Source organism: Cyclospora cayetanensis, unplaced genomic scaffold, assembly GCF_002999335.1.
Source record: "Cyclospora cayetanensis isolate NF1_C8 unplaced genomic scaffold, CcayRef3 CcayRef3_contig_36, whole genome shotgun sequence".
NCBI classification, from domain to species: Eukaryota; Apicomplexa; class Conoidasida; order Eucoccidiorida; family Eimeriidae; genus Cyclospora; species Cyclospora cayetanensis.
The window spans coordinates 139,351-154,530 of NW_020312325.1; the positions used below are offsets into that span (position 1 = coordinate 139,351).

The 15,180-nt window shown below is 50.2% G+C and overlaps 1 protein-coding gene and 1 non-coding gene across 2 annotated transcripts; both read right to left on the bottom strand.

Annotated features, from left to right (window-relative positions):
* Positions 1 to 5,150: 5,150 nt before the first annotated feature.
* Positions 5,151 to 5,234, bottom strand: Trnay-gua. The gene is given in 2 exon segments: positions 5,151 to 5,186; positions 5,198 to 5,234. It is a non-coding gene; the product is annotated as a tRNA-Tyr (tRNA).
* An 804-nt stretch (positions 5,235 to 6,038) lies between these two features.
* LOC113146526 lies at positions 6,039 to 10,743 on the bottom strand. The gene is made up of 6 exons (XM_026334093.1): positions 8,212 to 10,743; positions 7,294 to 8,103; positions 6,911 to 7,089; positions 6,547 to 6,735; positions 6,267 to 6,308; positions 6,039 to 6,069 (listed from the first exon to the last, which is right to left on the bottom strand). The coding sequence occupies exons 1-6, from the start codon at positions 10,741 to 10,743 to the stop codon at positions 6,039 to 6,041; spliced, it is 3,783 nt and encodes a 1,260-aa protein (XP_026189878.1).
* Positions 10,744 to 15,180: the final 4,437 nt, after the last annotated feature.

Sequence of the window (15,180 nt, forward strand, 5' to 3'; positions counted from 1 at the left end):
CGTGTTCTGCCCGATTGGGCTTACGAAGAGAAAGCAGAGGTAGTATCGATCTGAGCAATACGAGGGATTACAGAGATGGTGCTGCAATACGCTCCATCTCATAATTACAGAATATCCGGTAAAAGGGTCTCAAATACCCCAAGTATTGAAGAGAAGTGTTTTGCTTACTTCGCTAAAACATTGCCTACAATACGCTATCTTAAAAACAGCACTTCAGGCTGGCACCGTGCACGTCACGATTTCCGTCAACGTTCACCAGCAAGGTCTTTTTCTCATTTCTCTTGCGCTAAGGTATTGCTGCTTTTCAAGGGGCAGATTCCATCAAATGCGGCAATATGCTGACCGCGTGCTCATCATGCGGTGTTCTCGCGTATTTTTGAAGCTGTAAAACGAATTAATACAGGAGATGGGGGATGTACAGGCATTGGTTATTCCACAGAATATAGTACTGGATTCTTCATAGAAAAATTCGAAGCATGTTGCAAAGAATAGCGAAATTGCATGAATTAATCGGCTGAATCAGCAAGGGAAATTGAAAGCGTACAGAAAACAAAAGAGTAAAAAGATATAATGAAGAGGAAACTTAAGTTAGGGCAAAGCTCTATAAGTGTTTAGTTAAACTAATTGCCCGAATTGTACTTCAGCACACAATTGAAGCTGTGGCTGAATGACGTAAAACTAATCCTATTCTCCATGAGAGACTGAAATTAACTAGCACACAGGCGACACCAGCCTAAGAATAAAGGTGGTACATGTCTTGTACCTACGTCTACTCCTTTTAGTCCCACAGCGTATGCAGACATACATTGCACAGTTACCGCAAGGATAATACAATATGTTTTTGCTACAAATTACTGAAGCCCCACTTAGCACAGTAACGCTAATTATTAGCTATTTTAAAAAACGTGATGTTTTTTGTTGCTCTATTATGTAGTATAAGAATTCAGCAAGTCCGGAAGCCAACATTGAGACACGACACAAAGTCCTCTCGGCTTCTTCAGTGAATGCATTCTTCCAAAAGTAGTTAGCTTGTTTAAATTGAACAAGTGTCCTTAATGCGAAAGCAACGCCACACAGCTTAATAGATTTGCTACAGTAAAAGAATTATTGGTGGCTCTGAGGCCTAATTTAACTAACCGTACGGTGGTATTACTGCTCAAGTGGTGTTGGATTTTAAACTTTTCCACGTGGTAAGAACAGGCAGCCAAAATGTGCACCCCTGTCTTTCTTCTGAAGGGCTTCAATTCAATCCATCTCCCTGGGTTTTTTTTACTAACAGGCACAAAGAAATCGAATTCAAATTATATAGAGAGTAGCTTTCACATTATCTGGTATTGACCATGGGCTAACTCATTGTTGTATTGGACCCGGAACAATTCATTATAGCTAAACAGCAAATGCTTGAGAAACAGGAGTCTTGTGAGCTAAGCGTGCAACTGCAAGTACTTTAACTTTCAAGGCAAGATATTGAAGGCCAGTTCAAGTGGAATGTTTGTTCTGAAGCTACTTTTGTCGGTACTTCTTTACCACATCCCTTGATTAGCCAGGTCAAGGGCGGCTAGCAATACCGTGGGAGCTGGTTCGCAACCTAAGCTTCATGCCTTATAGGTGGCTTATCAACGTTTCTTCTGACTAACCACTTTATCGACCCTGGCTTTTTATTGTGGGTATTCGACCTCAGCAACTCGCGCCTATATGTCAACGTAGCTATTGAACGTTGACCACGGAGCTCCAGAAGGGTACAGATGTCAACCAAATGCTTGGAGAAATGACTGTTTGCAGCAGTGGTTTCTATCGCTCCAGCGCGCTAGGGAGCACCTGCACACTCAAAAGAATATAAACACCGAGAAGATACGTGCTCTCAGTAAAAAGGTTGCGCTTTTAGGAAAAGAGCTTTCTTATAAGCCAAGTCACTGCTTCAAAATACGCTGAGCCTCGGTGTCTGTGACTACAAATGGATGGATCGCGAAAAGGATGAGTATGTGAGCCATTACACACGGAAGTGAGCCGTGCAGATGGATGCTGGGATGGGTCAATGATGTTTAGGAAACCCGTCATTTCCCTGAATTCGCATTTCCAAGAAGTTATAGATTGTCTCATTAATAAAAATCACCGCCTGCTATTGCCATATGGTGCGTTTCTCAGATTTGTGCGAGCAAGATGAGAGAAACTACGGATGCTCAGTTGCTAGCAGGAAATAAAACTGGTGAAAATTAACACAAAGCAGTCCGTACCCGTACTGTAGCTGGCTCAGCTACAATTGGGCATGTTCGACTACAGTACTCGCTGTTTTGTCTGCTAACATATATTTTATTGCATAGTGGTGGTTGCTCAATACAAAAACCACAATGCTGTGTTCGGGTGCTAGATGCTATTTGCATCCAGCACCCAATGTTAGGAGTGCATAAGGGGCGCAGCTACGTACACCTCAGCTTTCAGGGCGGAAAGTCTGGACACACGAGTAGTGGAAAGCAGGAGGCGAATTCGGAGAGACAAAAAATAGCGTTGTATCAAGTCCGTATCAAGTGTGCTCCAGTATTTCCCTATGGAGACTTGAGATGGGGCGTTACAGTTGTTTGCAACACATGTCTTTATGCAGCTGGTCACTGCTCGTCTAGTCGCTGTAAATGCAGTGGGGTATCGGAGATCCTTACAAAAGTTGGCTGTTTTAGGCAAGACGATATGGCATACAAATAATATGATTTTCGTTGGCAAAAAGCTGGGAAAAAGGCTCTCTGGCGATGGCAACAACGCGGTGGCCCTCGTCGGGCTGCAAAGGCTTGCTTATAAACCGACGTAGACTCAGTATCTCTACATCTTGCACAAAGATATAAGCGATCGGCTGACGAAATGATTTGGGGATGCGTCGATGAGCTTATGCCGTGCAGAAAAGTATGACGGCAGAAAGTACTTGAAGCTTTCATCTGCCAGTTGGAGATGCAGCTACCTTAGTATCCCTCAGATGAGAAAAAGCGAGTGCTTCTTGTGGCACGCTTGCAAAAGAGAATGCCCATGAATTGCTGGTCGTATTCTTGCCGAGCACACCGTCCACCTGCTGGGAGTGCTGCAGTGCAAGCCGTCATCCAGGACCTGAATCGTCGGATTGTGCCGAAATAATCTCAACAGCATGCGCTGGGCATATATCAGCACTTTTATATTTCAACGAACAGGAAATTTTGGTCGCCAACGCCTCAGCGTAGAGGGATATCTGCTTTACCAGTAATTAATCTCGGCTGTAGCCGAGGTGTCACGTCAGGTGTCACAGAGTGGCCAGCGACCAAGTGATTAAACAGTCGGCGGGTATGGCGTCCAGAAACAACAGAGTACCTGATATTATTAAGAAAAAGAGCGTAATATGAGTCTATTGCTTCTTTGAATGACTCTGTGAAGAAGCATCTACATCCCAACAATACAGCGTTCATCGCAAATTATTGTGTTTTCCGAAAATCGCCCGCATTTCCCTGTCGGTTCCCGTTAATTCTGAGATGTCAGTGAAGTAGTACAGGCAGGCTGCGTGTTGCTGCACCCTGCAAGCATTCCGAGCATTCACAGCTAGTTGCACATAGCATCTAGCGAACAAGTATACAGGATTGCGTTTCCTTGCATAAAGCTAACAGAACTCTGCAAAAGTAAGCAAATAGAGCCAATAATTAGTCAGTTCTCCAGTAATTGTTTCTAATCTAACAAAACTAGTAGTTTTGAAGCCACTAAAGTGCAGCTGGGCACGCAGCATCTTTGGGGTTGCAGCTCAGTATTAGTCCACTGGTGTGTGCTGTGCAGAAAAGTACCCACTAAATTGGTATATTTAAGATCAATCAGCCCCATAATGATTTCTTTATGGTTCTAACGCTGTTGGCCTTGGCCTGGAATAGATCTTGAGCACGGGAGTGTTACAATTCAAATATGAGCTGTTCCACGCGTGTATGCGAAGGGTGCAGCTTTAAGCTTACTAAACAATCTTTATGATAGCCATACCTAACAAATTAGATACAGTTTCGGGGTCAAATGTCATGCTGTCCCTTTGTCTGGTTTCAAACGGCATATCTATCGATGATCTTTTACAGCATTCGGAAGCAATTCTGACCAGTGTTACCTACATGTGTAGAGCAAAACACACAAATTATCACAGATTCTACTATGAAACTGGCATTGCTACAGATACGCAATGATTTCATCCAGCTGAAGCTGTACAGGAGTCCGGGTGAGCAGTTTAATAGTCACGCAGCCTGGTTCCGCAGATTTCAATTTGATGCACTGAAAATCTTCGCAGCGATATTTTCCCATGCATCGAAAAGAAAAATTTAGTGCATTCCAATGGTTTTAGGCCAGTAAATAATTTCAGCAATTACGAGGGTGCGGCGGTCTTGAGTCTGAGCACCTGCAACTGGTATTGTTCTGTCAGCGTTCCTTTCCGTAGATGTGCCTCAATAAAACAAAAAAGCGGTAAGACCGAACTATTTAACAGTGACACCGCTTTACTTGGCTGCTTGGATAATCCACCTGAAATTGCGGCGAGGCATTCTGGAGTGACTCAAACATATAAGGCTGCCCGTGTCACCAGTGCACGAGTACCTCTGATCATCCATCATGATCAGGAGCACAGAAGAATGCTTATCAACAGGGAAATAAGCATAGAATGTGATATTTTCTGCAAATACGATGCACTGAGAGGAAATTTCTTGGTAGTTTGAAGGTGAATCTGTAATGTGCACGATCGTCCAACTCAACAAGACAAAGTGTAGCGCAGTAGTTCCCAGCTTATATGAGCACTGATTCGGCGATAAATACGTATTATACAACACAGCAGAAACTCATTGTCAGTAAATTTAGTGTTTTCTTGCCCATGCTATTGGTGCAACCCAGCCGGTTACAGTAGCTTCAGTCGGTGCAAGGCTGAATGTACGTCCACAGATGGATGTGCTTCTAAGATGCAAAGCACGTAACAACGGATGATGTCATCCAAAATAGAGTCTGGATCTGCCCGACAGAAATTAAAACGAAGATGGTAAGAAGGAAGAGAACGCCAAGCGCCCTCCCTATCATCGCTCACCCCACAGTTGGTATGCCCCTTCATCCCAGCAAGAGCTTTTGGTCACCAAAATTCAATAACTCGAATGAAAACAGCCCGAAACTGTGCAAAAGGTCAAAAATCCGGTGACCCGGAATCGAACCAGGGACCAACAGATAACCGCAGCATCTACAGTCTGCCGCTCTACCAACTGAGCTATCACCGGTGCCCCACTTCGCCGCCCTCTGCAATACATATCGCGAACACTTCAAGATACTTTTACTGTTCTTCCTATCAAGTCCTTATGCACGTGCTAACCCATGAATGCATGTGCAAAGAGCTGGTGCGCCCGTGTTCCGTCCTCCAGTGCCATGCAAGTCCATTCGTTACCATGAACAAAACACACGCCGCTAGGGGGCTTTCGCTGCACTGCGCCACGCAAATTCCTTGAAATATTACACGAATGCACTGGAGCACTGCTTGACTGAGAGAGGCCCTACATGTTTGCGTTTCACAAGTATTTGTAGCGTCCTTTTGCTGTCCTGAAACCCATCCTCATGCTCGGTTATGAAGTGCCCACTCCACACGAAGACAAATTGAAACCTGCAAGATTTCTAAGAAATATTGCATTTACTGCGCCATTCCGCCCAATAGTCTGTTTATTTTACTTTGTGTGCACTGCGTCAGCTGGCCCCAGACTACTTTTTCCATTATGAAAATACAACTAGGGAAAGTGGTGAGAAAGAGAAAATCCAGCACTATAGGCCTCATGTTTAGACTACAGCTTGCCACCGTCAATGGAGGTGACGTGAGTGCAGCTGGTGAAAAAATTTCAAGTGTAGTGCAAAGTCCAGAATATCCTGCACTAGACAGGCAAGCACGCACGTGACTACTTCATTACATTTTTTTCCGAATCGTCCTGGTTGCAACAGCAACACCGGACTTTTTGCTCTTCTGAGGGCCCTTGGCTCCTTGGCGCCTTCCACTTTTGCGTGTTCGTTCCCTCTCCTTGTGCGAAACATGCTGTTCCCTAGGCCTGCAAAGCATTGGAAGCACGAGGCCTTTGAGATTTTGGGGAGTCAATACGTTATAGTTTGTTTATACAGGCCCGTAGCCTGCGTATCATCCCCATGAGCCACCCAGTCAAAACTGCGCACGTATGAATGCGTGTGCATGGAAATAAAAACAACGTAAGAAGTCTTGGCTAGACAGGATAATAGTGGTCCATGTAGTTTAATTGTGCCAGTATGGTGCCTACCGCGGGGGCTTCCAGCCTGCTCGTCTTGCCTTGGACACCGGCGTTGGCAGATTTACATTATCTATTAGTGAGCAGAGAACATGCAAACACAAGAGCCTGTGGAGGCTGGGTGTAGGCTAACTGTTCGGCAACATTCCCTTGTTGAGGGGGTGGGGGGCCGACTTAAATGATACTGCAGGGTACTCATGTAAACAGGACCACTACGCCAATGAACTCGAGTGCTGCATCAGTCTTGAAATAGAAGACCGCAAGAGCAGTCTACCGAGGGAGGCCACCCCAGTTACTGCGTTGAAGGGGCTTACTTCGCTGTCTACTCGACTTCTTATAGCTGGGCTTGCATTCATCAACTTCATCAATAGAAACGCCTGTCGATAGGGATGCTCGGACGGCTGATGCAACTGCTGCGTCGCGCTTAGCGACGAGGGAAAATACAAATCCATTGGAGCCCAGCCGGCCAGTCCTTCCAGCCCTATATATCCACACGCAACGTTATTGTCTGCTTACGAAGGTTTGTCTTCAAGCGACCTCCTTTGGAGCAACAAGCAGTAGCAGCACCGGCTGGCCATGTACTTTTGTGCCGAGTAAAAAAGCTGCGTGCGTGAGTACGTAGCTTTCTACCTCCGGGATAGCCGCTAGAGCGTCACCTGTGAAGGTACTCAACTGCCGTGAGGGGGAAGTCCGCATTCACAACAGCCTCCACTCCCCCGATGTGCAGCCCTCGTGCGACGGCATCCGTTGCCACCAAAATCCTTTGACCGCTTCCTCCTTGGAAGGCACGGAGACTCCTCTCGCGGATACTCGCGGGCAAAGAGCCGTCATAGCCCTGCAGTCCACACGCAAGAGGAACGATGGCGGAGAAAGCGCTTACCGCAGTGTGCAGCCTTCGCCGCTTCGCCTCCACGCGACACCCCACCCTCTGATGCCGTACAGACAGGCAGACTAGCAAGGCTGATGCCCACAGAGAAGCAGACTCCCGGCAGCCAAAACTGCAGAGGGTCCACTGCTTAGCTCAACTATCGGGAAATACCTCTGCAGGAAGGCCGGCAGCCTGCAGATGGTGGCAGCAGGCACGACAACTGTCCACTGTGTTGCAGAAGACCAGCACCTTCTTCTTGCCTCGGAGGTCTGGATGGATCTTGAGTTGTTCGAGGAGCAGCAAGAAGCGGTCTGCGCCGAGCACTTGCATCATCTCGTGCCGCAACTGACGCTGGGGGGGGAAGGAGGGGCCCCCCGAGACTGAGAGCACCCTCTGCGGCGCTAGCTGCAACAAGGCACGAAGGCTCTCTTCGACCCCACTATCAGGTGTCGCGGTGCAGGTCAGCAGCACTCGAAGCCGTCCCCTTGCTTCTCCCTGCAGTTGGGGGTGCTGAGGAGATCCTAGGCGCACGAATCCAGAGCGCGTCAGCAGCCTCTGGAGATCCTCTTTGAAGCCGCCAGACCACAGAACATCCGCCTCGTCCAAGACACAGAACTGCACATTCGCGAGGCTGGGAAGCCTTCCCACCGCTGCTCTGCAGGCGCCGCCACCTCTCCGTCCTCTCGTCCCCGGTTCTCCCTCCTCGCCAGGAGAGCGGCGCGTCAGCCGCAAGAGACGATCGGGCGTGCCAATCAGGATATCCGGAGGACGCTGCAGCAAGGACCGACGCTGCGCTCCCACCCCGACTCCTCCCGTGGCGCAACTGACTGACAGCCTGATGCTCTTCGCGAGAGCTGCAGCCGCAGAAGCCACTTGAGAGGCGAGCGGCCTCGAAGGGCAAACAACGAGCGCACGTGGGCCCTGTGGGGAAAAAAACTCCCCGTGCTGCATGCCCAAGTCGTGCTGCATGCCCAAGTCGTGCTGCATGCCCAAGTCGTGCTGCATGCCCAAGCCGTGCTGCATGCCCAAGTCGTGCTGCATGCCCAAGCCGTGCTGCATGCCCAAGTCTTCCCCTGCATCCGCCGCTGCAGGGGCCCCGTCGAGGTCCATCAGACTCCTGAAGGGGCCCTCCCCCGACACGCCGCGGTGAGCTGCAGCAGCCGCTGTTTCCTGCTCCTTTAGCACCTGCATGAGCGGCAGCAGGTAAGCCAGCGTTTTGCCGCTTCCTGTCTGGGAGCGCACAGCCACCAAGCGGTCCACCGCAAGTCCGTTGAATCCGCGACTTTGAACCCTCCCTCTCCTCGCCGCTTCGGATAAGGCTCGCAGAATTTGAGGGATTGCCACTCGCTGTGTCGGCGTCGGCTTGGAGGAAGCTCCCTCCAAGACTGCACCGACTGCCTCGCTCACGGAGCGGCTCAAACCCAGTGCGGCGAAGCGACTAGGCGGACCAGGATGGTCATCTGGCGGTCGTCGACTCGCAGGAGCAGAGTTTCCAGGAGTTGCTTGCGAGGAGCTCTGAGGCGCCGCTGGTGGCTCCGGAGACGCAAGAGGAGTGGCAAGGATCGCCTCCTTGAATTCCTCGGGAGAGCCATGCTCGCTGTGCGCCGTTGCTGTTTCAGGCAGTGGCGAGGAGCCCACGTCTGCTCCTCCAGCGTTCGTGGAGACAAGAACTGCTGGGGACGAGGCTTTGGCAGTCGGCTGTGCAGGATGTGACTTCGAGGAGTCAGTGGAGGCGTTCTCCCCCTGAGCTGCGCCTTCGACTTGCAGCCCTTCTGCAGTCGTGTCGCGACGCGCTGGTGCTGCTGCGCCTCCAGCAGGCAAAGCCTCGGTCTGGACGGAGTGAACGGGAGACTCCCTTCTCTCGAGGCTGTGCTGCTGCGGCGATTGCCTGTGAGGCTGCTCTTGTCGGGGGGGAGTCTCTAGCCCAGCGGGAGGGAGACGGTGGTCTCTTCGGAAGGCGCTCGAGTCGCTTTTGAGATCACCTGCATCTTCCCGAGACGGCTGAACCTTGCAGTCCAGCAGAGGGGGCCCAGCCGAATCGCCGTGCTCACAGCGCCTGAGCGTAGCTCTAATGCCATCGCTCCTTGCCTTCTGAAGGGCCTGGGTGTAGCGCAGCTTCACCTCTTCGTCGCTCAGGGCTGCTACTTCGGCTTCCGTAAGGGGAGGCTCCCCTGGAGCGGCATTCTCAGGCTGCTGAAGCAACCGTCTCCACGCTGCAAAGGCTGCGTCGGAGTGGCGGATGCGGCCGTTCGGTGCTTCCGCGGCTGCACCTCGAGGGTCACTTTGTGCCTCATCGCCAGCAGGTGAGGCACTTTTCGAGGGAAGAGTGAGGGCTAGAAGCTGGCAGACCTCTGGCTCTTTCGGGCAGTATGTCTCAGCCTCGGCTACTGCGAGAAGCGTCAACAGCAATTCTCTGCGAGCACCTGCAGAGAGAGGCATCGCCTTCTCCTGTACCAAACGCCTCATGGCCTCTGCCTCTGCGGCTAAAGCTCGTCTTTCGACCCGAGTTTCCTCCAAGAACCGCTCCAGAAGCTGCGTGTCGCTGGCGCTTTGCTGCTCCTGCTGCTGCTCCTGCTGCTGAGGCTGTTGCAGGGAACGCTTTGGAGGCAGGAGCGACTCCAGAATAGGCCCCATAATTAACAGGAGATCCCACACATCTTCATCCGTGAGTCCAGACAGCTGCTGCTGTAGTTCTGGAAACAGGGGGCGTGTCTCTTCTTCTGCTGCCCCTAAATCCAGGAGCTGCTGAGCCTCAACCACGGCAGCAGCAGCAGCAGCATCGGCTTCAGCAGCAGCTCGCTTAAGGGGAGTCGAAAGTTGCTCTCCGCGTGCTGTGCAGCCCTCAGGGTGATCCGTACTCTCCTGCTGCTGCTGCTGCTGCTGCTGCTTTTCCAGTGTACGTTCACCTGCGGGGGATTCCTCAGCATTATCTGGTCCGCCTGCATCTGCAACTTCCGCAAAGTCGAGGAGCTGCTCAAGGAGCATCCGTAGCTGCTCCGTTGACACGGTTGCAAGATCTGAAGGAAGGCCTGCAGCAAGATGCTTGTACATCTCAGGCAAACGTTGCTGCACGTCTCGAAGCAGTTGCAATAGCCCCTCTCGACTCACTCCCTCCAGTGATGCATCGATTTCTACGCATTCAAGATCGTCTGGGCTTTGAGGAGCCCTCTCGGACAACCTTGAGGGTTCTGCATGCACACCACCACGCTGTACATATGGCGCTTCTCCAGAAGGAGAAGCAGCGCCTGGTGCTGTTGAAGCGCAGTGTGGGGTTACTTCTTTTTTCTCTGGGCAAGTCGGAGAGTGTTCAGTTTCCGCAGGGGTGGCAGAACTCGCACTGTTGAAACTTGCAGCCAGAAAAGCCGATGACGCCGGGAAAGAGGCTTGACTCCTCGAATTACTGCGCCAAGTGTCTTGCAATAAGCCCCTTCGTGGGCCTCTTGTGTGCGGCGTGCTGCATGCTGCACTCAGAGATCGTGTAGAGGCAGCAGCTGCAGGGGAAACGGGAGCGGCGCAGTAGACACGTGTCTGCCTCTCTCGCGTATCCACAAGAAAGCAAGCGGAATATTTGGCGAGCGCCAGAGAGAGGAACAGCAACATGCGGAGGAGGTAGGACCTCATGGCTTGTAGCTATGGAGAGTTTCGCTGGGCTGCATGCTGCTACGTGCTCAGGAAGCAGCTGCCGCAGCAGCAGCTGCTGCTGCAGGGTTGCCTACACGGAAAGCATCACCGAGAAAACTCTAGCGTGGCGCTTGAAAATTCATGCGCCAGTCAGGAATGCAACGGCGCAGCATCGAGTGCAACGAACACCTGAAGACTGATCAGGATCTCCTAATCTGTGAGATTCTGATGCTGTAAACCGCGATCCTAGATCCCTTCCTCCTCAGTAACGGTAAACAACAAGGTGTAGCAGTGATGAACTACAACCGAAGGAACTTTATTCATTAAAACGGGAGGCGTTTGTGTCAGCCCGCATGGTCACGAAAACCGAGGGTACTTCGCTCTCCACACGAACAAAAAAACTTGCAGGCTCCATTAAAATGCAGCATTCGAATCTCGGATCGGTGTACTGAAGCTGTCTGACTAGAGGCATGGGAATGGGAAGGCAGAGGGCCCCTAGCTGGACCCTCACACGTCTTGGGGGCCCCTAGCTGGGCCCTCACACGTCCTGGGGGCCCCCATATTGGTGAACTTTTGCCTGCTCCAAGAAGTCAGTGCTTTTACAATCATGATCTATCATGAATATGCAAACTCCGTGGGAAATATGCAGTGTTCCTTACGTGGTGCGGAGGGCTTTGGGTTGGAACTATTTGTCCTTGAAAACGCATGTGACACCACGGCGATGTAGCTACACCACCGAAGGCATACAATGCTGTCGATCCACTTTCAATGAAATATGGAAACCCCAAAACAAACGTAAATGATAAGAGTGAACGCCACCCCCGTCAGACATCTCAGGCTGACCCCCTTGGGGGAAAGCGCAATGATGTGTAGTGCACTATCGGCATGACAGATAAAACAAAATGCCACTCATTTTGCTCCAAACAACAGATAAGACTGTTCATTAGCGTGGAAATCAATAGAGCTACTTATCTAACCGTAGCTTCATTGTAGCCAGACAAGCGGATCACCCTGACGGCCGACTTGTGAGGGAGAGTGAATCTGGAGGGCTAGAAGCCCATGTTGGGGGGCACCCCGTTGTCATACTGAGGTCTGAGAAACTCTAGAGAAGCCTTTGGAGTTCTTTTGGAGAAGGGAAGAGGGAGAGAGATTTGAGCAGATGAAGTGTCTTTTCCATTGGTACATCATCAGTTGTTGATCCTTTGCCGACGCTTTGGGTCACAGCGTGCAGTGTGTGACACAACTATATTTGTAGGTACCGATAAGTCACAGCGCGTCCTCAGTGTTGATACTAGTGCATAACTAGCAGCAGGTGCAAATGTGAGCAGGAAACCAACTGTAATTGGATTATTTACAAATCTCCAGATGGCCGGTGTAGCATTCGCCATCAAATCTCAATCGGAAGGCCCACAACAAGATAGCCATTCGAAGTTCAAGTTAGATCTAATTGTCTTAAATTTAGAACGCTCTCGTTTTCTTCCCTCAGCCCACTGGGGCCTTACTCAACGGAAGGAGCACCTCTTTTGCAGGCTGCTGCACCTACTATGCGAGCCAAGCGATGTTGCACAACTGCTGACTTCGCACGAAGACGGATATTGCGAGACTGCACATTGAAGCTATATGCTGACCCCAAGGAATATATAGAATACAAGCGTTTTCATATTTCTCTTCACTTGGAGTCTCGATAGGGAGACACTGTTAGACCCCAAACTAATACAAAAGAACTTATTGCGAAGTTATGTACTACCTTTCCAAATGAGATCTTCCCTCCTCCATGCATCAGCCTCCTAGGGTCTAAAGCCCGTATTTCGATCATTCACAGTTCGAAGCGCAAAGCAGCTTCGCGCAGGGGCACGCAGCCGATTCCTGCCGTAATGAATTGACGCAACTTGCCAACAGTCAAACCAAAAGGTCGATCTTAACTCGTTCGTAATTAGTTGCACATAGCGTATTGCCACTTTTCAATAACTCGAAAATGCACAAAACATTGCAATTAAATGCAAGCATCCGTACCTCAACCGGTAAGAGGAATGCGAATGGGGGTAAGACACACTGGCCAACAATGAACGTGGGACCAAACCCACATTACAGTGGCGGCGCAGTGGCTCGTAGCTGTGGGGGGTGGATATGTATGAGCATACTGTCACGATAAAGCAGAAAAGAAATAAAGTTCGTGAAGGACCTCTAAACACATACTAGTTCAGCAGTGCCTCCACACCCCGTAGGGCAATGCCTGCATGCACATACAGCTGAAACATGCGGCAATGTCTATTATCAAACTCCAAGAGAGCCGCAAGGGAAACGTGCAGAGAAACCTAGCTGAGAATATTTGCGCATAAATGTGCTTGTAGAGGGCGCCGTAACAATAATATTCAGGAGCTTTTCAAACAAAAATCCATGGATGAAGGGACCTGCTTTAGACAGAGCAAGTGCCAGGTCGGACACGGATTCAGAAACTTGTGAAAAACCGTCGATGGTCATTAGCACTTTGATCCGCACCTAGTCACAGATTCTCCGGCAGATTGCGAAGCCCAAGTGCTTTTATGTTAGCCAGTACGGCTCGCTTCGCTCATCCCACTTCATTTAAAAGTCTTTTCCAGTGTTTCCTGGGTGCTCAACATTCCTGAAAAACACCAGTTGTGCCGCTTTCTGTGGATCCTTCGCCCCCACAGAGTTGCTTCGCCTGCGCGGCAAAGCCAGAGAACAGTTGGGGTAGCCTGAAAATTCTATACGAAGCCGACACCGATAGCCATATGGCACGTCCAACTATGAATAAAATCGATATTGATTAAAAGAGCATCGTTCTCTGATGGAACAGCAAATTGTCCCCGCCACCTGGCGGCAAACTTTTTCAGCTCGTCACTTTCGAATAGATCTTTTGGGGCCTGCCGCTTCACAGCGACGAATTATCTAGGCTCTAAACACATCGCCCACCGTCGCTTATCCCAATTTCAAGCTTTTCTCGCTTGAGCTTTGCGCAAGCATTCGCATGCACCTACCACCTACTCGCTAGATTTTCCCGCTCAGGAGGGTGCTTCCTGACCCTGAATCAGCATGTGCAGCTCCGAGTGGAACAGGGGCTCTTGAGTGTAGGCCAGGGACACGGAAGACAAGCAATTGGAGCGTGCTGCTGAATTATGAACCCACTTTTCACACGGAAGAAACGAGCAAACACTTGAACTTTTGCCACCACCGAGTCACAGATACTGTAGAATAGTGCCGTTGGGAAAGTCTATTTGCCCATCTGGCTCAGACTGGTTCGCATTGGTCATATTGGCGTACCTGTGCAGGCGGTCACATAGGCCCGTGCAAATGCACTAACAAGCTTCAATTCACACCCCCGTGAAGATACCTGCGGATGCGTAAAGCTTCCGAACATAAGTAGAGAAGAAATGAGCAGCCGCGTGGGCCAAAACATGGTGGAACAAGGACTGAAATGGGCACTTTCAATTAGTCCGTTAATAAGAACGCAAAATGCTATGCTGGGCCTGCACCTCCAGCATTCCGAAAATAAAGCCCATAGTCTGCTTGATCCGAATCCCTTTAAGGACCGGAAGGCTTTGCAAAGGTCCGAGTTGAGGAGGAATTTAGGGTCGCAGCTGCTGACAATTTGGACCTGGGCTTGTGTAGTCCTCCACTCTGGGATGCATCACAGGCCACCGGAAAGCTGGCGGAACACTTTCCCTGCAGAGTGAGCCGCACAATGGTCTAAAAACATTGTCATATGCGTTGCACAAATAGACACTGCATATGACAATCTTTTTCAAGGCCGTTCACCAGAATCCTGACTGCGTCTTGATCTATCGTTTGCCATCCTCAACACGCTAGGGCTTCATCCGTTTTCCATTCTAGAGATGGGTAATAGCAGCTCTTGCATGGGTGGCGAAAGCATACGCTGCACGCAACTTCGATGTGAATCATGAAGTGTCACAGACAATAGCGACTGCGTGGTAAAATAAAGACTTGTTGTGGCGGAGCAAAAGTGCTTCAGCGATCGCGCTGGTGATACCGCTAGTATAGTGCACAGCAAAGTCGTGCTGCAGAAGGTGCCAAGCCTGCGATATCCCAATGGCACAATTGCTCACGTGAAACGCAAGCGCATGTCTGCCTTCACAAGCCACTGCTTTTCCCGCAACAGCTGAAAACACGCCGAAGGTGCTGTAGGTGCTCTTGAACGTTTCGGCCGTAGACTACGATGTGGCCCATGAAGACAAACATCCACCCATCCTTGATTAGCTGATCAAGAACTTGATTAACATAATGCTCTAGCTCCGCCCAGGCATTCACAAGCTTAAACGCATATAGGTGTACTTGAGTTGGAGAGTGTGAGTGTGGCGCTGCCATGTGCTTGTCATCAGGGCGAATGTGGAGTCCAACGAAGGCGCCTATGGAGTCAAAAGACGAGTGGACTCTTTGTGCGTATAGAGTATCTAGTAA